Below are 20,275 nucleotides of genomic sequence, written 5' to 3'. Positions count from 1 at the left end.
ACATGGCATCATCACGATTATCGACAACCTGAAACTAACGTCTTCTCACGGTATTGATGGAATTAATAGTAAATTTTTAAAGAATACCAAAGAATACAGTTCCATCATCCTTAAATGCATATTTTCACAATCGTATCATGATGGTGTACTACCTGAAGACTGGAGAACTGCTGCGGTTATTCCAGTACATAAAGGCGGTGATAAACATAGTCCATCTAACTATCGTCCTATATCTCTCACATGTGTACCATGCAAAATAATGGAACATATAATATTTTCTCATCTTGTTAATTTTTTAGAGGATAATAGCCTTTTCTCTTCAAATCAGCATGGCTTTCGAAAGATGTTTTCTTGTGATACTCAACTAATTTCTTTCACTAATGATTTGCATTTATCTTTGGACTTGCTTCTTTAACTAACTGTATATTTCTTGACTTTGCTAAAGCATTTGATAAAGTTAACCATTCCCTGCTCTTACATAAACTAAGTGTTCTAAAAATTGACCCTGCAGTTTTTAACTGTATTCGTGCATTCCTTTCTTCTCGTGTTCAATTTGTCAGCACTAACGATGTTAATTCTTCCACTGCAGCGGTTGATTCTGGGGTTCCTCAAGGATCAGTACTTGGCCCCCTGCTATTCTTAATCTATATAAATGACTTGCCTTCTACTATTAGTTCTAATATTTGTTTGTTCGCTGACGACTGTGTGATTTACCGTAAAATATCTAATGACAATAATATTCATTCTCTGCAGGCTGATCTCAATAACATACTTCATTGGTGTCATATTTGGAAAATGGAACTAAACATTCAAAAATGCAAGTCTATGAGGATTTCTCGGTCGAGTACAACTTGTCCAACTTACTTTCTTCACAGTCACCCCCTTGAAACTGTAACATCTTACCGGTACCTCGGCGTCCACATAACTAACACTTTGTCCTGGAAATTACATACAGAACACATAGCGTCCAAAGCTAATAAAACACTGGGTTACCTTCCAAGAAACTTCTTTCTTGCTCCATCATCACTAAAGTTATTACTATATACCACATACGTCCGTCCTCAAATGGAATACGCTTCATTTGTTTGGGACTCCTGTCAGGTAACATTATCACACATGTTGGAATCCATTCAAAATCGTGCAGCTCGTTTAATTTTGGCTAACTACCATCGTTCAGCTAGTGTCACTCAAATGAAGGCATCTCTAAACCTCATCCCACTAGTTACTCGCCGAAAGCGCACTCGCATTTGTCTGTTTCATAAAATATTGTATCATAATCCGACACTTCGTTCCCGTTTAATCCAAGCTGCTCCCTTCATTTCTCTTCGCCGTAATCACCAACAAAAAGTCACAGTCCCCCATTGCAACACAGTAACATATGCCCAATCATACCTCCCAAGAACTTGTAATGAATGGAATTCCTTGCCTGCGTCAATAACAAGCATCAATGAACCCATTCAATTTAAGAATGTCCTTAAAACAATGATTACCTAATTACCCCCTGTATATTTGTTGAACAGTTTATTTGTATTGCTTTGTGCCTTCACCATGTAATAAAAATAAAATTAGTGTTATCATTTACTTTATTATGATGTGAGTTGTTAGGAGTAATAATCTTTGTACCCCAATTAGTGACAACATTTTTATGCCATTTGCTTTGTATTTCTTGTTTTTTTTTTTTTTCATTGTTGGGCATGCCCTTCCCCTCTGAAATGTACTGTGTACCCTAAGGGTAAAATAAATAAATAAATAAATAAATAAATAAATAAATAAATAAATAAATAAATAAATAAATGCCGAGCTGGCAGTTCATGATTTAGATTCTTGAACATATTTATTATTGGTAGATTTGTCGCTATGACAGGCCGGCGTATTCGTCGGTAGCCGTTATCATGCTCCTGTGTATTATCGTGCAAGCATCATAGTACTTGCACTAAAGTTGCAGTCATAACTTCATGGTCTACTATTGACGATGCACTTATCGTAAAGACGCGAAATTGGAAGTTTTTTACAAGAAAATATGCGACTCAATAATTGAAATGTTTGAATATTCTAGTTAGTATGATTTGCGATTTTGACCTCACTTGTAAAGTTTACAGATGCCCTGAGAGATGCCAATTCAGCCTTTATAGCGTTGTTCAAGGGATTGACTTTTTCCACATGAGTCTTGATATCGGAAAGAGCATCAAGGAACTTAGTAGTCATCTCAAGCAGTACCTTTCCCAAATCTTTTACAGTACTGGGCGCTTTTTCGCTCAAAGCGTTGGCGAAATCTGTCAGGGCATCAAGTTTTTTTTCCATCCTGTCGCCTTGTACACACTTCGTTTAAAATTGGTTCAATAGCATCAAAAAGGGTGGTTACATAAGGTGATTCAGGTTCAGAGCAAATCGGGAGCCGCAAATAGAAGAATTGTGCTTGCTCGCACTAGTGAAAAAAAGAAGTCCCACCTGCAGTGTGCAGAATAATCAGTTAGACAGTCGTCCAAAGGCGGCTGCCCGATCTGCTCTGAGTGGTGACAGTCAGTGCTCGCTTGCTTATATAGTCGAAGAGGGCGTCACCATGCTCTCCGTGGTGCTGTAGTCGACTTCACGTGGTCTCCACTTCGTTATATATAGATTATTTGTCTAACAAAATCATACTTGACATGGTATATGTACTTTTATGTATTTGATGTATTGTATACATACAATCCGTTGTTTGCATGGAACAACGCTGCAAGATACTGCAAATGACTTATCACAAATATGTTTCCTTCTTATATTTTGTTTCGATTTTTTTTTCCTTTTTTTCTTGTATGATTGAAGTGTACTTATAAAATATCTGCTTTGTTAACACAATCTGTTCCTTTAAATGCATATTTATTTAGACCCCCTACTAGCCAGTGGCTATGGGTCTAAGCAGTGTTGTGTATTTTCATGTAATAAGAGAACTTGAAATAAAATAAAATGAAAAAATGAAATGAATGACCGCACAAAAAGATGAGGACAGAGGGATGTATGACACAGGTGGTAAACTTTCAACTTGTTTATTGACAGTAAGCACCTACTAGGCCAAATCCAAGTTCTAGAGTTACTTTGATTATTCAAAACTTCTGAAATATGCAGTTATCTAATCAAATAGGAATATTACGATTGCAATACTCAACAAATATTTGAGCATTTCAAATATTTGTACACCCCTAGTGTAAAGGTCAAGTCCCCACAACAGTGTGTAAGCTTTGCCCACTGCTGCTAGGCATTAAATAACATGCCCCTGCAACAAATGTGTAATTGGGCAGCAATTGATACACAAGGCTCTGCCCTCGCTGTTGGGGTGAAAGGTCATGCCCCTATTACAATCTTCAATGGACACTCAAGGCTTTGCCCACTGATTCTAGGCATTAAATGTCATGCCCCTGCAGCAAATTTGTGATTCGGCGATTGATACACAAGGCTTTGCCCCTGCTGCTGGGTCATGCTCCTGCTACAATCTGCAATGGACACTAAAGACTTCGCCCACTGCTGCTAGGTATTAAATGTCATGCCCCCACAGTAAATGTGTAATTGGGTGATTGATACACAAGGCTCTGCCCTTGCTGTTGGGGTGAAAGGTCATGCCCCTGCTCAATTTGCAGTAGACACTCGAGGCTTTGCCTACTGCTGCTAGGTACTAAAAGTCATGCCCCTGCAGCATATTTGTAATTGGGCCATTGATACACAAAGCTTTGCCAGTGCTTTTGGGATGAAAGGCCATGCCCCTGCTACAATCAGCAATGGACACTCAAAGCTTTGCCATCTGCTGCTAGGTACAGTCGAATCTCAATAATTCGACCTCGAAGGGACCTGAAAATTTGTTCGAATTAAAAGAAGTTCGAATTAATGAAAGGTATACAAATGGAGGGCTCTCCATGCAGTGGCGCATGTGCATTGAGCTAACACACGAGGTAGAAGTTTCAGAAGACTTACATTTATTCACAAATCACAGGACATCTGTTATTAATTGAAGTAATCGGTGATGCGCGTCTGCACACGTTTGCCTTGCAGTGAGTCAATCAATTTCACACGCAGCTTGCAAAGCATTTCTACTTCGGCTTCAGCATTCTCCTGGCAAGATAAGTTGCACGCGAAAACGTCCAGTGCTGACACTTTCAAGAGACGACGACAACAACGACTGCCTCTCTGCTAAGCAGCCGTAGCATGGGCAGCAGGTTACGAGAAAGGAGGAGTGTCACCACGTGGAGAGAAGCAGATCAGCATTTGAGAAAAAAACAATACTACACGGCAGCTTTTTTTTTTGGGCTCTCTTCGCGCGCGTCCTCAAAAGGAGAAGGGTTATGTGGCAGGGACGGGAAAGGGAAAAGCATGGCATCGGCGCGTGGGAGACACTCCCCCCCTCAAGGCGCAGAGCTGTGCTCCCGCAACGGGCAAGGACTGCAGAAGATGGTGCCTTTTTCATTTTCTTCAACCACACATTCATTCAAGCCAGCGACAGCTTTTTTTTCCCCTCTCTCTCTTCACGCACGGCATTGGAAGGAGAAGGGTCTTTACGTCGCAGGGACAGAAAAGAGAGAAGCGTGACACGGGCGCGTCGCAGATCGGCATTTGAGAGAGCGCAAACGTTCCACCGCAGCCTTTTTTTTCCTTTTCCTTCGCGTGCAGCCTTGAGATACCGCAGGTGCCGCTGTGGGATTGGGTGGGGTAGGGTGCCTTGATGCTCGCGCGCTCGCACCGAGGCACCCTAGGGTGGGGTGCTGAGAGCATTTTCGGAGCACGGTATGTTCAAATTAACCGTCGCAAGTGCTTGCACATTCGAATTACCGGGCATTTTCGCCCATTGGAATATACACAGCTTTGACGGGACCTTATCGTAAGTTCGAATTAACCAGAAGTTCGAATTAAGCATGTTTGAATTAATGAGATTCGACTGTATTAAATGTCATGCCCCTGCAGCAAATTTGTAATTAGGCAATTGATACACAAGGCTCTGCCCTTGCTGTTGGGGCGAAAGGTCATGCCCCTGCTACAGTCTGCAATGGACACTCAGGGCTTTGCCCACTGCTGCTAGGTATTAAATGTCATGCCCCTGCAGCAAATGCATAATTGAGCGATTGATACACAAGGCTCTGTTCTTGCTGTTGGGGTGAAAGGTCATGCCTCTGATACAACCTGCAATGGACACTCAAGGCTTTGCCCACTGCTGCTAGGAATTAGAGGTGGCGCCCCTGAAACAATGTGTAATTAGGAGATTAATACACAAGGCTCTTGGCCACTGCTGCAGCAACACACTATGAGCCAAACAGCTGACAGGACTCCGATTCCGACGAGAGTCCTGGATGCATCACCACTGAGGCCTTAAATGTATTTTAGTGATAATATAGGTGACCCTAGTAATTTTTTAGGTACAAGAAAGAACGAAGAAAGAGGAAGTGTACCATTATATCTAAATGACAATGCCCCTAGAAATGTACAATCAGAATTGCACAACTAGATGTAAGGCACACAGATACAGCCAAATATTTAACTGCCCCATCAAGGTGCACTAGAAAGCAATTTCTTAAGAGTCTAAGTGAGAACAGACATAAATAATTATAGACACAGCAGTCCAAGAGGCACTCACTCATTGACAATCTTGCGCGTGGTGGAGATGATCTTGCGAGTGGCCTCAATGTAACCATCTCGCCCATAGTAGAGCAACGAAGCCCAAGTGCAGGCCGCCACTGAGCCTGGCCGACTACCTGAGAACCAAAAAAGAACAGCGTACTATTGTCAGAAACAGCTCTATATAAACCATTTGGTACAGTCAAACCCATTTATAACGAACTAGAAAGTGCCGCGATAAATGGTCATTATATAAGTAGTTCGTTGTATATGAAGTCGCCCATGAAAAGCTCCACATGTGGCCAAACCCTTTTTTTCCCTGTGTATTCTTATTAAAAAATGATAACATCGCTGACAAGTCAGGCCTTTTTGCAAGTAAAACGACGCCCGTTTAGGTGGTGTTGCGCCCGTCCACAATGAACTCATGCCGTTTCGCTGAATCATGGTACCGCCACGTCGAACCATCGCTGGCTAGTTGCGTGCAGCATGTCGCTTACTCTAGCTACTCTTGCCGTCGCATGCCAGTTCGCTTCCAGTCCAATGTAGCGCACGTTTGTGCGTTCTTCGTGCATGATTTACTTGAGATCTTGCTCGGGTGCGGCGAGTAGCCTGTTCATAAAACACAACGAATATTTTTGCAAGCAATGCGTGCAAGCGGCCTCGCACGGCGTGGCGGTGGCGAACTTGCGAATGGCATCATGACGAGCTTGTACCACGGTCACTCCGCCGAGCAGGTATCTGCAGATGACTGTGATAAGCTCGCTATCGCTCTTTTTTATGCTTATTCGTTAAGGCACCTCGCTATCACTATTTTTTATGCTTATCCGTTAAGGCATTGCTTCCACAACCGTGCGAACGCCGTTATCACTAATCGATCACCGGCCTTTGCCGTTACCAAAAGGTGGAAAACTTTTAACGAGCACATTGTGATGCCGGAGAGTGAAGCGTCACAGTGAACGTTCACGAGACAAAACTTATCGCTTGTCGCATTTATGGCCTCTTGCGTTCCAAGGCATTGCTGGTTTATCGTTAGCGGTGGTAGATGCCGAGAACGGCTTCAGAAAAGTTTGCCGTCCAAAAGCTGACCATAAGTATTCATGCTGCCTTCTATTTTTTCTTTTCGTTTAGTTTTTTTCTCTAACTTCCACTGTGCATGTGAGAGATGTCTGGAAAGTGAACGACCTCACACGCAACGTGCAAAATCTGCGTGCGGTGCTCGCCGCGTTCTGGGATATCTTCCTGGCAAGTACACTGCAGTTATGCACAAGTGAGCGTGCCTATCACATGCTTCAGAATGCCTGCTTTAACTTTTTTTGCTTTGTATGCGCTATATTTTCACTGCGATCGTGTGCAAAGTGTTCGTTGTAAAAGTAGGATGCTTTGAAAAATGTTTGCTGTATGTGGACTCAGTTTCAAAGGGTAGCATAGGAAAATCGTAAGTGCACCGGATTATGGTCGTTAAAACCTTGTTATATCTGGGATCGTTATAAGTGGGTTTGACTGTATTTACTCAAAGCCAGGACACTGGAAGCACTTTGGGCTTTCTACAGACTCTTCTTGTCAGCAACTGGAAAAGGATCATGTTGTTCTTTGTCTTGAATATTTAATTTTCCAGCTACTGCATAGGTAAAGTAACACTGTTATAGTAATGACCAATTACGAAAACATTAGGTTTATTGAAAAACAGTCTGGATCACATTTATATTACTGCGAGCTGAAGGTCTGAGAACTTTCGCAAAAAGGCATGACCAGGTTCCCTCAAGTTACTGGATGCTTTATAACAGTGAACACACTTCTTAACATAAGACTGATCAAGTTGGTCTACAATGCATAAGAGAAGTAAGTGGTTCCTACTGGTTGCGCCCAGAAGGCAACAATGACATGAAAATTGGAACTTCTACAGTATCACATTTTCCTTCAAATTTTACAACTGTATGCAACAATAAGGCAACCGTTAGGTACCCCAAATGTGCAAAGCATTAAAAGAACTGGGATGTCTGGAGAATGCACCTGTGGACGGACTGGGCTGGGAAATTCACCAAGGCTCCACAACAAAAAAAAATCACAGCATATCCATGGAGTAAATGATGATGAGCTTCGGAGGATTTTATTTATTTATTTATTATTACAAGTACCTACATCGCCCATTGGGCATTGTTGTAGGGAGGTTACAGTAGAAGATAGAATACAAAACAGCAAAATCAAAAGCAAATAAATCGTGCATCACAGTATACAGAAGAAATGAACACTTGTAGTGCAGCATTAGAACAAAAGTACAAAACACAGGATTATACAACGAAAGCAGTAATTATACATATAAAAAAATCAACAACAAAGAGAAGTACAAAGCCAACGTTAAATATATGGGTTATTTCAGCAGCTCAAAATGCTGTTTCAATGGCTGTTAGGAAATTAGAATCAGAGAATATTATTTTTAGCGCATTCCAGTCACTAATAAAATTTGGAAAGAAAGAGTATTTAAGGACATTCAATCGACAGGTATATTCTCTAGTTTTATATAATTGATCTTTCCGTTCGGACATATAACTAGGCGTCTTTAAATACCGCTCTTTATTTAGCCCAGTCTTACCGTGATATATATTATAGAGAAATTTAGGTCTTTGAACTTTCCGTCGTCCACAAAGGGGTTCCCATCCCAAGGTCTGCAGAATTCCAGAAGACCTTATTCTAAAATCGTAGTTTCCTGTAACAAACCTAGCAGCCCTTTTTTGCACCCTCTCCAACTTTTCTTTCAGTACATTCGTGAAAGGGTCCCAAGAAACACAAGCATACTCTAAAATTGGGCGCACATTTGTAATATACAGGGTTTCCTTGAGTGTTTGCGGCGCGTCGCTAAAATTTCTTTGGAAAAAATGAATTAAGCGCGAAGCCTTGGCAGTGATTAGATCTACGTGACTGGTCCAATATAGTGTTGCCGTGAATGTTACGTCGAGATACTTAACTTGATCTACCTTTTGTACTGCGCATGAATTTAAGTAATAAGACCTGGATACTACCTTTTTTTTGTTATTAAATTGCACACGAAAACATTTAGTTAGGTTCAAACTCATTTGCCACTGAGCACACCAAGACACAATCTTATCGAGGTCAGACTGAAGTACTGTGGTGTCATCAAAACACTTGACTGGGCAGTACAAAACACAGCCATCAACATAAAGCCTCACTGTTGATTTCAAGCCCAGTGGAAAATCATTGATAAAAATCAAAAAGAGAAGCGGCCCCAGGACCGACTCCTGTGGCACCCCGGACATCAGCTGTTGATGAAGACACACCATTTATCACAACACATTGCTTGCGGCCGCTGAGATAATCCTTAATCCAGTCTATGAGGGTTTCAGGAATACCAAGAAACGACAACTTATGAAGCAAAAGACTGTGGGGGACGACATCAAAAGCTTTTTTGAAGTCCAAAAATACAGCCTCCAATTGAATGCCCTGGTCGAATGATGAAGCGATGTCATGTACGAATTCGGTTAGCTGTGTAACACACGAAAGGCCTGCGCGAAAGCCATGTTGAGACGGAGTGAAAAAATTATTATCTTGAAGGTGTTTTATAAGGCAAGAATAAATTATGTGTTCCAGTGTCTTGCAACAAACGGGGGTTAGCGATACCGGTCTATAGTTAGATACATTATCACGGACGCCGGATTTGTGCAAAGGCGTGATATTGGCTAACTTCCACTCTCTTGGCAATTTTCCACACCTTATCGATACTTCATACAAAGCAGCTAGAAATGGAGCTATACGATCAGCACATCGTTTTAGTATGTGGTTTGAAATACCGTCGGGACCATGCGCAGACTGGGGATTCAGCCTATTCAAATGTTTTCTTATACCTGATTCAGTTATTATGATATCATTCATAGCTGGTAACGATCTGAGTGTCGTAACGGGAGATATCGGGCTTGGCAGAGAAAAAACGGATTAAAAATACGCATTGAAGCATTCTGCTCTACTCATATCATCTCTAAGTAGTTCGTCATTGTGCATGATAAAGGGCATTCCACTGATGTCTTTTTTGTTACTTTTAACGTAACGCCAGACTTCCTTTGGATTTGTTTTGATTTTGCTATTAAGGGACGATAAATATTCGCGCTTCGCCAGCTTTATCTGTGTCTTCAGGCTAGAGCCTAATGCCTTAAGGGGGGACGTGCCTTTGAGAATGAACTTTCTTGTTTCTGGTCGGATGATGATGAAAATGGGCACAAACACTAAGAATAGCCTCACCGTGCATCCAAAAAAATTTCGAGGCGATAGCACAAATACTTAATGAGAGACAAATTATTTTTCAATTGAACCTCGTGGGGGGGCTGGAGGATTTATAAAATGACAAAAATGGTTGGTAATTGCTGTATCCACTGCCAAATGTATGTTGAAGGGGGCTGCGTTCTCAAAATAACTTATTTGCAACACTAAAACTTGTAGTTTACGTTTCCTCCAGGGACACTGCAATGAGCACACTTGCACTACAAACAAGAAACTCTATAAAAATTTCTTTAAGGAGTACAATGAAAAACTAAGATCGCAGCCCCCTGAAGCACAGTTCAAGGAGCATTACAAAATAAACGGAATCAAAATCCGTACGGTGGTTGCCCAGATATCTGCTCCACGAGCTGAGTATAATGCCAAAAAAACAGTATTGAGAAAACTGCATTTAAAGTTTCAACTTCTTTTTACGTCTATAAAACACCTAAAGATTATGATCTTAGGTTTGTCTTGTGATATTTGACTTTTCAGGTATCTGGTCTCTGACCAGTGTGCCTTGGTTGCCCTTTTTTTTTTGCCCCATAATTTCCTTTTCATGTTTTACAAAGAACAAGTATGGATTTCAAACCAAGTTCTTTGTATGAAGGAGTGGTGTGATAGGCATGGCAGAAAAGATTGTAATTGAATGAGACCATATGCTGAATTGATTACACATATTTCTTGTGCCGAAGTTGTAATCAGCGTAATTACGGTCTTGATTATAAGTATTCACTGAACATTTCTTTATTTAGGGAGAGGTTTATTGCATCAGAAAAATGGATCACACCATGACAGCCTATGCCTTCTTTCCAAATAACAAAGTTATGGGCAGAAAACTGGTGGCACAGGAATTTTTAGCAGTATATTCAATGACGTAAAACGGGCATATAAAAATTCTTGCCCCTGATTCATACGTGCTCTTTCGCCGCTCTAGCTGTGAAACGCATCATCATACAGCCGGTCGTGGAAACTCTAATCAACAGCAATTCATTAACCTTGGAACATTCATAGACGTTCGTGGCGATATCAAGCACGGCTCCTAGCATGTCTAAATCGCATCACAAAAGCTTATTGGCAGCACTCCATATGACCGTGGAGTGCGCGGCCGCGTGGACAGTGCAGTCGGCGCGTAATGCACTTGCCGGTGGCGTTCGATGACGATGCGCGAAATGTGTAACTACAAAGACAAAAAATCGGCACGCACTGCACTTGGCATCGCATTTTCGAATGACGACGCGCGACACTGCTAGCCGCTGTTCCAAACGGTCCTTCGCAGTGAAGGGGGGGTGGGGGGTGACGAGCTTGACTGTGTTGTCCGCTGCCGATGCGTAAAATGCCCGTACGTGATTCAGAGGAGCTAGCGAGTGATGTGGTACATTACTTGCAAAGAAGCACGTCGCCAAGAGTGCGCTTGCGCGTCGCTCCTGCTCGCATTCTCGCTGTCAGCGGAGTTAGGCCTAAAGCCGACTCCGATAACGCGCCGCACTCGTAGACCGCCGCGCGCTCGCTCGTAGTAATCTGATCGTGCATCCGGTGCGGCCACTCGTAGCAATCAGATCGTGCCGCCGCTTTCAGCTTCATTGCTTGCAAAGAAGCACGTCGCCACGAATGCGCTAGCGCGTCGTTCCTGCCCGCAGTCTCGCTGTCGGCGGAGTTAGGGCTAAAGACGACTCCGATGACGCGCGGCGCTCGTAGACTGCGCTCCCGCTCGTAGTAACATGATCGCACATCCGCTTAGTGCTCGTAACTAAAGCGTAGTTATATCTTAAGTGATTATCAAGCCGTGAACATGTCACGAAGTGGCGATTTTCGAGAGCCATGTCCTCGCGACGCACAAGCAGCAGACGACGATCTCCCGGAGCGAGCATCGGGCCAATGGCGAGGCGAGCTGAGGCAACATGGCGGCCACAGCCAATCAAGGGCCTCAAAACGACCTTCAAACATTTGCTTTTGGCTCGCTTGTTGTTAAAGGGAGGAGCCAGCTGAGGCGGGAAAGTTAAACACGGAGAAATGCTCTTTCCGATGAGCTCAAGAAGTCGGCTCCCGGCCCAAGCATCGCGAAGCTATAATTTTTTGAAAATCGCCGTTTTCTTGCCATTTCCAGAAAAAGTTTTGCTACCTAGGTGGGTGAAATGAATTTTCCGAAGCACTTCTGCGCGGTTTTCAGAGTAGACATTTTGGAACCAGATAGAAAAAGGGTTCCAGAAACTGAAAACTCGAGTTTCAAAAAATCAATTTTTACCATTTTTCGCGATCCCAAAGCCGCGTCCCCCCTTAACCTTACCAAATAAATCAGCACTGCGCGTACGACAATAATTTCTGTACACCCGAGCCTTACGCTTAATTGACGCACGTATATCTTTAGTAATCCAAGGTTTATCACCACGACGATTGGCAGTTACAATTTTCGATGGGACATAAATGTTTACCAGAGACAACAGTTTTTCTTTAAACAACCCCTACAATATTTCAATGTCATTGAACTGGCAGCATTGGATAAACATCGGAAGGTATGTATCCAGTTCAAAATTGATGTCATCAAACCTGCCTCTATCATATGCGAAAACTTTTCGTGAACGAGGTTAACTGATTTCTATCTTTTTCCACTCTATGGTAGCCGCAACGACATCGTGGTCACTTATGCCTGGAATTAGAACAACCGACTTCATTAAATTGTTACGATTCATAAAAAGAAGGTCCAGGACACTATCGCTTGCCGAACCCAGTCGTGTTGGAAACTGAACAAACTGGAAACGGTCATAAACTCTAGTAAGCTCGAAAAAGGCAGAATGAAGTGTTGACCGACCATTTTCAACTGGACGAAAATTGCACCATTCGACATTGGGCATGTTAAAATCACCCGCCAGCATAATTGGTTCGGAGGAAAGAGCCGAAATGGTTTTAGACAAACTAAATAAAGGTAACACACTAGAGTTACCAGGAGGCCGATAAAAGGACACTAAAACTAAACCGTTCCCTTGCGAAAACGTTATTCTACACCAAACCGATTCGGAGTTGTTATCTGCGCCCTGTATTGGTACGGTTGGTATGCCGTCTCGAATCAGAATGAACACACCCCCACCGAGCGTATTACGGTCTTTGCGGTAGGCTGTGTAACCTGTTGGAAAAACTTCATTATCTGAAATATGTTCATTTAGCCAAGATTCAGTTCCAAAAACAACATCGGGTTGTGAAATTCGAATCAGGGTATCAAACTCGTAAACCTTATTCTTTAAACTTCGGCAATTGACAACAATCACTGATAGGGTCTCGGGAAGTCCCTTTTTGCGCGGCGCTATAGCGCCCCCCAACCGCTATTGAGCGCATTCTTTCACTGAGTCACTTGCACAGTCGTACACGAAAGATTTACTTCTGATTTTGGCCTCCATTCTGCCCCTGTTGTATTTGACCATAACCTTCGCGTCAGTTTGCTTCCCGTATTCAAGTAACTTTTGCCTTTGCTGGCGAGCGATTTTGGAGTAATCCTCACCAATAGAAAAATTCGTTCCCTTTAGTTTTGAGGCAGCAGATATAACTCTTTGTTTGTCTTTGAAAAACGCAAATTTCACAATAACTGGCCGAGGTTTCTCGCCCCCGACCTTGCCAATTCGGTGGGCACGCTCAATTGCGGAGGGGGACACTGTTACACGCAGCTTTTCTGCGCACAAATCGATCACTTTCTTTTCGGGTTCATCCCACGTTTCCTTACCCCCATCAGGCAGACCAAAAACAAAAGATTGTTTCTACGCGACCGGTTTTCTATTTCGTTCTGATTCAATAAAGCGTTTCTCATGCTGTCAACAAGCTGGCTGTGTTGAGTGGATAGCTCTGCCTTTTCCTCGCTTGATGATGCAGTAGGCAAGTGTCCTGCCAACCTATCGAATTTGCATTGGAGGGTTTGAAGTTTATCCTTCAGTTCTTGCTGCCCGGTCTCTAATTTCTCGAGTTGTTTCATAAGCTTGTCCTGTGTCTCGGATATCTGCAGTAAACAACGAAGAGCCCTTGCAAGCTCTTGCTCCAGAGCTCAAGCTCTTGTTTGTTTTATCGGTAAACCGTAAAACGTCCGTCTGTCTGTCTGTGCATATGTATGTCTGTATGTCAGTCCATCTGTGCGTATGCCCATCAATCTAGTGAACATTCCAAGTACCACCATCTCGCATATTTTCATCTTATATTCATCATATGCAAGTTCTGTCCTCCAGCGGACATTACAAGAACTAAACAAGAGGTGGGTACCTACATACATCGCGGACGCATGACCCACGGCTTAAGGAGCTTCGCCCCTAACATACAGCTCCGACATGCTACACTCGGCCACAACTTATCTTGATGTTGGAGCGAAAACTATGTGGGCAGGGTTTCAGCACATTCGTGTTGCTCTGCAAGCAGCTCATGGCTGATTTCGGTTTTGCTCGTTTGAATCGGCAACACGTGTGAAAGATTGTACGCATCAAGAATCGGTATAGGAGAAAGATATTGAGTATTTAGTGTACATTTTAGAATTATATGGCATGCATTCTTGCGACTGCGCACTCAAACACTATGCCATGAACGTTATGCTTATCTTAGAAAATGGGCATGCTGAAAAAGCGGTAAAGGAAAGGCAAGCTTTAATTGTAAAGTGAACAGTAATTGTATTTTATCAATGACTTCAGACACATGTCTGAGTCTCATAATAAATAAGGCAGCATTTACTTCAGCAAGGCCAATAAAAAAAATTGTCTGTAGGCAAGTACAACCTTTTGGTGTGGTGACAGGCATGGGCAATGGTTCTATAACTTCCATAGTGATGTCAAGAAAAGTTGTCACTGAGTATCTTATGTAGCGCTAGACCCATTCTCAAAAAAAAAAAAAACACCCAGAAATAGACTCTTCACTTTTACACAGAAATAAAATACAAAGACACATTTAATTGTGCCTCAAGCCCTAACGTTTTGTCTCGTGGATGATGTTGCGGCACTTTGAAGGGCCTCGCCATTCTGGAGCAGTTTAGGAACAGTTGCTAAAACATGGGAGCAGCCATGGTGTAGTGTTTGTAGCATCCACCTGGCGTGCAAAAGGTCCATGGTTCGAATCCCGGTGCCACGCAGTTCCCAACTGGGTTTTTAGAAAATCCACGTGGTGTTGGAACTGCATTAAGAGACCAGGGGTGTGGCCTCACCAGTGACCACCACCAATAACGCACTCCCTCACCAGACAAGAATTGGCCACTTTGGTGCAGTATCTGGCCACTACTTCTCACATGCATACGTCAATTAACTCACGGCCCTCAGTCCCCAGCGGCTGCGAAGCAACTGACCATGGCAGCGGTCAGATCTGTAACGCAGTAGAGGGTGCCAAGAATCTCTGGATCCATACAGGCCGCCATTAGAACCTGAACTTGGAAACGTTAACGCTAGAACCTTATCTAGTGAGGGAAGTGTAGCTGTACTATTCGAGAAGCTAGAGGGTGTTAAATGGGATATAATAGGGCTCAGTGAGGTTAGGAGGACAGATGAGGCCTATATCGATGCATCAGCAAGCGAAGGCATGCTGATGCATCGATCACCCAGCATTTGCATTTCATTCGCCTCCAAAACCTCTCACGTTAGCTGGTGACGGTGTTTGGCTACAACAATGCACTTTTCAAATTCTGGCCCGCAACCACAATCCCTACAATGGATGCCCAAATGACCTTGCACAGCTGAGTAAACATTGTGATGATGCTCCTTTAAACGCTCATTCAGGCACCAGCCCGTTTGCCCAACATATATCTTGCCGCATGACAACGGGAGCAAATAAGCCACGGCTATCACACATGCTACGAATAGCCTTCTATGTTTGATTGTGCAGCAGCTCCTTCGCGCGGACTGCGCATTCACCTGTTTGCAGAGTGCTGAAAGCTTTTCTCAGGCAGAGAAAACCACTTTCACATCAACCTTATCACCTTATTTATTTATTTTATTTATCATATACTGCGAACCATTTAAGGTCCAAGCAGGAAAGGTACAGCAAGTTCGAAGGTAAAATAAAGGTACAACAAAGTTACAACAAAATTGATACTGGTATACACGAAATGTAAGAAAAACATAGAAATCACCATCAAATTATACTCGTTTCCAGAGGGCTGAGTACACCCACTGCAACACAATCCATAAGCAAAGCACCACACTCTTAGGCACACAACAAGTTGTTAAATCAAACAAGTATTGTGAAAGCCAGGAAACACAAGGCACATTTTATGGTGAGAAGGAAAGAAGAGTAGAGTTTCGGGGCAACAAGTTCCACTCAGAGATCGATTTCGGGAAAAAAGAGTGTTTGTATAAATTAGTTCTTGCGAAAATTGGCTTGATGCTACAGCTGTGTTTGTGACGGGAAGGCCTGGAAGAATCCCTTACCATGTAGTTGTCTGGCTTTATTTCGAGTTTAGAAAAATATATTAGACGGAGTAAGTTAAGTCGAGCAGCTCGTCGTCTGTCCTCAAGAGGTTCAAGATTTGCCAACTGTATCGCAGAGGGGCAATCGCGGCGTCTATACCTACTGTAAATAAAACGGGCTGCTAGGCGCTGAATTTTTTCTATCTTTTGTATATTGCTTTTTGTATCCTTTTCAAATTGAGAGAAATCTTATGTAGATAGGGAATCACAGCCACGCGTTTTGAGCTACTAGCCACGCAGTTCACTTGTGCTTCCCGTCCCTGTTTAATTGTCCTAAGCAACTTTTCCGCCACAGAGACCAGCACATGATCAGGGAAACCAGCACTGATCAGACGAGAAGCCTTCTCAACGAAGCTGCTGATTAACGAGTGGCCGCAAGACTTTCGGAGGGCATTTCTTAAACAATGATTAGCAATCTTTTTAACATGATTCCCTCTTTTTACGAGCTTTGAATGAGCCGATGAATAGGGTAGAAGAGGTTTGCTTCCTCTGGGCTCATATTTTCAGCAAAGGTAATCACTTGAGATGTTTATTCTCAAATCTAAAAACCTTTACGAAGCATCCTGCGGAAGCTCATGCGTCAGAATAAGAGGTGACAAGCACTCATCGAAAAGATGTAATACGTTTGAAACGGCAGCTTCGAAGCCCCGATCATCGCAGTATAAAAGCACTAGAAAATCGTCAACAAAACGAAACACCTTTACGACAGGCGTTTCGTTGAGGTGGCTAGCCAAGAGTCGGTCATGGTGAGCAAGAAAAATGTCACTTAAAACAGGTGCTATGCCTGAACCGATGCACACTCCTCTTTTTTGAATATAAAAGTGCCTTCGTTCCATGATACAAACGTTGTCTTTAAGTAAAAGCCAATGAGCTCAAGAAAGCCACTGACTGTTATGCCCGCAGCATTCTGGAATGCAACTGAACCGAAGTTGTCAATGCAGTCCTCAATGCACGGTAGCAGCGTGTCATGTGGTAAAGGGTAGTAAAGATCCTTAATGTCAACGGAGCAGGCACTTAAGCCATTGTTGTTACGTGAAAGAAATAAAATGATGTCATTAATTACTCGTAGTCTTGCGCTGTGCAAATATGTTGATTCCCAATCACCAACTAACCTAAGCATCTGTCTTATCAACATTATCTTAATACAAAAGAAAGGAGATGACAAGGACTTTAATAATTACAAGCCGATCAGCTTGCTCTCACGTAGTATACAAGCAATCTACAAAGGTAATCGCTAACAGAATTAAGACAACATTAGAATTCAATCAACCAAAGGAACAAGTAGGACTTCGAACAGGCTACTCAACAATCGACCACATTCATACTATCAATCAGGTCATAGAAAAATGCTCAGAATACAATCAAGCACTATACATAGCCTTCATAGATTACAAGAAGGCGTTTGATTCAGTAAAAATATCAGCAGTCATGCAGACAATGTGAAATCAGGGCTTCCACGAAGCATTTATAAACGCCCTGGAAAAAATATAGAGGGGATCAACTGCCACTATAGTACTCTATAAGAAAGCAACAAAATACAACGGAACCCCAATTATGCGACTTTCAGGGGACCACGCGAAACCGTCGTATAATGCGAGCATCATATTTTATTTATTTATTTTTTATTTTCAATACTGTTAGCCCTATTGGGCTGTTACAGGGTAGGAGACAGTTTACAATACAGAAAAAGTAAACGAAAACAGCATAAAAATATACAAACAGCATAGCACAAACAGCTCAGTGCAAACTAAAAACTCAGATGCACACGGAGCGAAAAACATTTATACAAAACAACAGCACTGCAGTTATACACAAGAATATTAATATTATACACCCAGTGACAGCAGTTTTTCATCAAAACCATCGAGCAAAATCACACCATCAAATATTTCCGGGCTTAGTTTATTCCAATTTCCAATTGTCTTCACCAAGAAAGAATGCTTACAGACATCAACTCTGCACACGTAAGGTAGCAGGTAACGCGCAAGGCCGCATACGTAAGGGTGGGAGGATCGAGGTGATACTCTGCCTGGAGGCCACAAGTAAAGTCTGGGATCGATATTTAGCATAACATGATACAGTTGACAAAAATATTTTAGTCTTGCTATTTTTCTGCATGAAGCTAAACTTGGAAAGTTTGCCTTAATAATCAATGCAGTGACGGATTCAGTTCTTCTATATTTGGAGAAAATAAACCATGCTGCAAGAGGCTGCGCATGTTCGATATGATTCATTAGAGTTAATCGGTATGGATCCCACAATATACCCACGTACTCTAGGGTGGGTCGAACAACCATAGTATAAGCCTTAAGCTTAAAACTAAGAATAGAGCATGATACTCAGCCTTGCCACAAAAAATGGGTACAGACCACCTGAATAAGCCTACGGCACGACCTTGCGCCTCTGCTAGAAAGGTAGATTAAATCATTCTTGCCAGCGACAGCTGATGGCAGTGTAACTTAGTTGTAAGAGATGCGAGCGAATCTCTATTCTCAAGTTTAAAAAGAATTGAATCCATCGCGCATCTTTCTACCAATAAATAGATTCTGAAAATTGCCTGCGCATGCAAACGAAACCAAAATCATGTTGCCAATAGCCTCCCGTCAGAAGAATCATCCACAGTGTCATCAATATCACATAATGGCGACCGACCAGGAGTCTGCGTACCACGGAGGAAGGAAAGGTAAGGAGAGGCCCTGACGTCACTCGTTGTGAAGCCGCGATAAAGGCGGAAGTCTGCCATATTGACTGCGCAAATTCTCCTCTCTTGTTTACATATGAATGCGAAGCAGAAGGCACGACTTTCTCTCTGTCTCAAAAAGCACGTGGCCTGCGCGCCGGTGCTATCCGAAACCAACGGAACGAATTTCAACACGCTATCTTGCCGCGATACGGTTGACGAAATCTCTGCGTATGGCTGTTGTACTCTTGCACTGCCGGCGTTTACGATAAACACGGCAAGTTGCATATTAAGCTTTTTTTTTATTTGATGTGTTCTTTGTGAAAATAAAAGATGATATTTCGGACATTGCCACGCGATGAACCAGGCACCAAAATTTGTACAGCTTTTTTCAGATCACTTTTTCCCCCCCTTTGCGCTTCTCTTTAGGCTTTATGAAATTTGCGGTCAGGCTGTAGGCTAGACACAACGATAAAAAAAAGAAAAAATGTCTTCCCTGCAATAAACCTGAAGGTCCGTAATTATGCCAGTAAGGTCAGCATTGGTGGAGCTTGTGTGCGTGGCAGCCCGTTGAGTTTGCGCCGGCCTCTGTTTTCGCCCCTCTTTTGTCCGATGCGCACTGGTTCCTACGGATATCCCGAAGGCCATGATATCATTCAAAGGAAAGCAGCGAAGGCCAGCCAAAAGTGTGTGGGAACAAGTCTCCAGTGTGATTCACGCGCACTAGTAGCTACGGAGAACGGAGACCAGGATCGTGTTAGGGCGAAAAGTGGGAAAGTTAGCCGAAGGAATGCGTGAGAAAAGGTCAACATCACTTGGTCAACATTGTTCGAACGACTTTGTCAGCTTCTGAATGCACAAGCACGCGCATCTAGTGAGGTGCACCTAGTTACCTTGTGCAGGTGCGTATAGACATTTTAACAAGCTTTACTACAGTACAGACAATATTGCGGAGAGCGAGACAATATTACGAAGAGGGAGCATATTAAGCGAAGTAGAACAGGAACTTTAGCGCGCAGAAGCACGTGGTAACTGTACAGGAACATGAAAAGCAAGATTAGATTACAGTCTTAATAAGGGCCTGTAGACCGCAAATGCATCGTCTGTTGTCATAAGAAGCAACGCCGCATAACTGTCACTAACCTGCAAGGCATTCATTGAACGAATTCTTGAGCACAGTCGTTATCTTCTATGGTGGCTTTTCAGCATAATTTTGACGAACGCTGCAAATTCGGAGTACGTATACGCGCGCTCGTTCCGTGGTTTCTAGTTCAGACACCTGGTTAGAACCACCACCGGAGGAAAATCGCGTAGCTAACAATGCGGCACAAAAAAT

At 42.8% G+C, this 20,275-nt stretch overlaps 2 protein-coding genes across 9 annotated transcripts in view; one reads left to right on the top strand and one right to left on the bottom strand.

Moving 5' to 3' along the window:
• Positions 1-20,275, bottom strand: part of Sply (Sphingosine-1-phosphate lyase) — a 707,429-nt gene that overhangs the window by 48,715 nt on the left and 638,439 nt on the right. For all 7 annotated transcript variants that reach the window (XM_075884541.1, XM_075884536.1, XM_075884537.1 and 4 more), the window contains one exon: positions 5,597-5,714. In XM_075884541.1, the coding sequence (XP_075740656.1) occupies positions 5,597-5,714 (118 nt within the window). The remainder of the gene's footprint in view (positions 1-5,596; positions 5,715-20,275) is intronic.
• The window catches only part of LOC119162974 (THAP domain-containing protein 2-like), a 187,677-nt gene that overhangs the window by 70,143 nt on the left and 97,259 nt on the right, over positions 1-20,275 (top strand). The gene's annotated exons all lie outside the window — the stretch shown is intronic.

Source organism: Rhipicephalus microplus, unplaced genomic scaffold, assembly GCF_043290135.1.
Source record: "Rhipicephalus microplus isolate Deutch F79 unplaced genomic scaffold, USDA_Rmic scaffold_34, whole genome shotgun sequence".
Lineage (NCBI taxonomy): Eukaryota > Metazoa > Arthropoda > Arachnida > Ixodida > Ixodidae > Rhipicephalus > Rhipicephalus microplus.
Note: the sequence above shows the minus strand (reverse complement) of the source record. Positions and strands in the feature narration are given on the sequence as shown.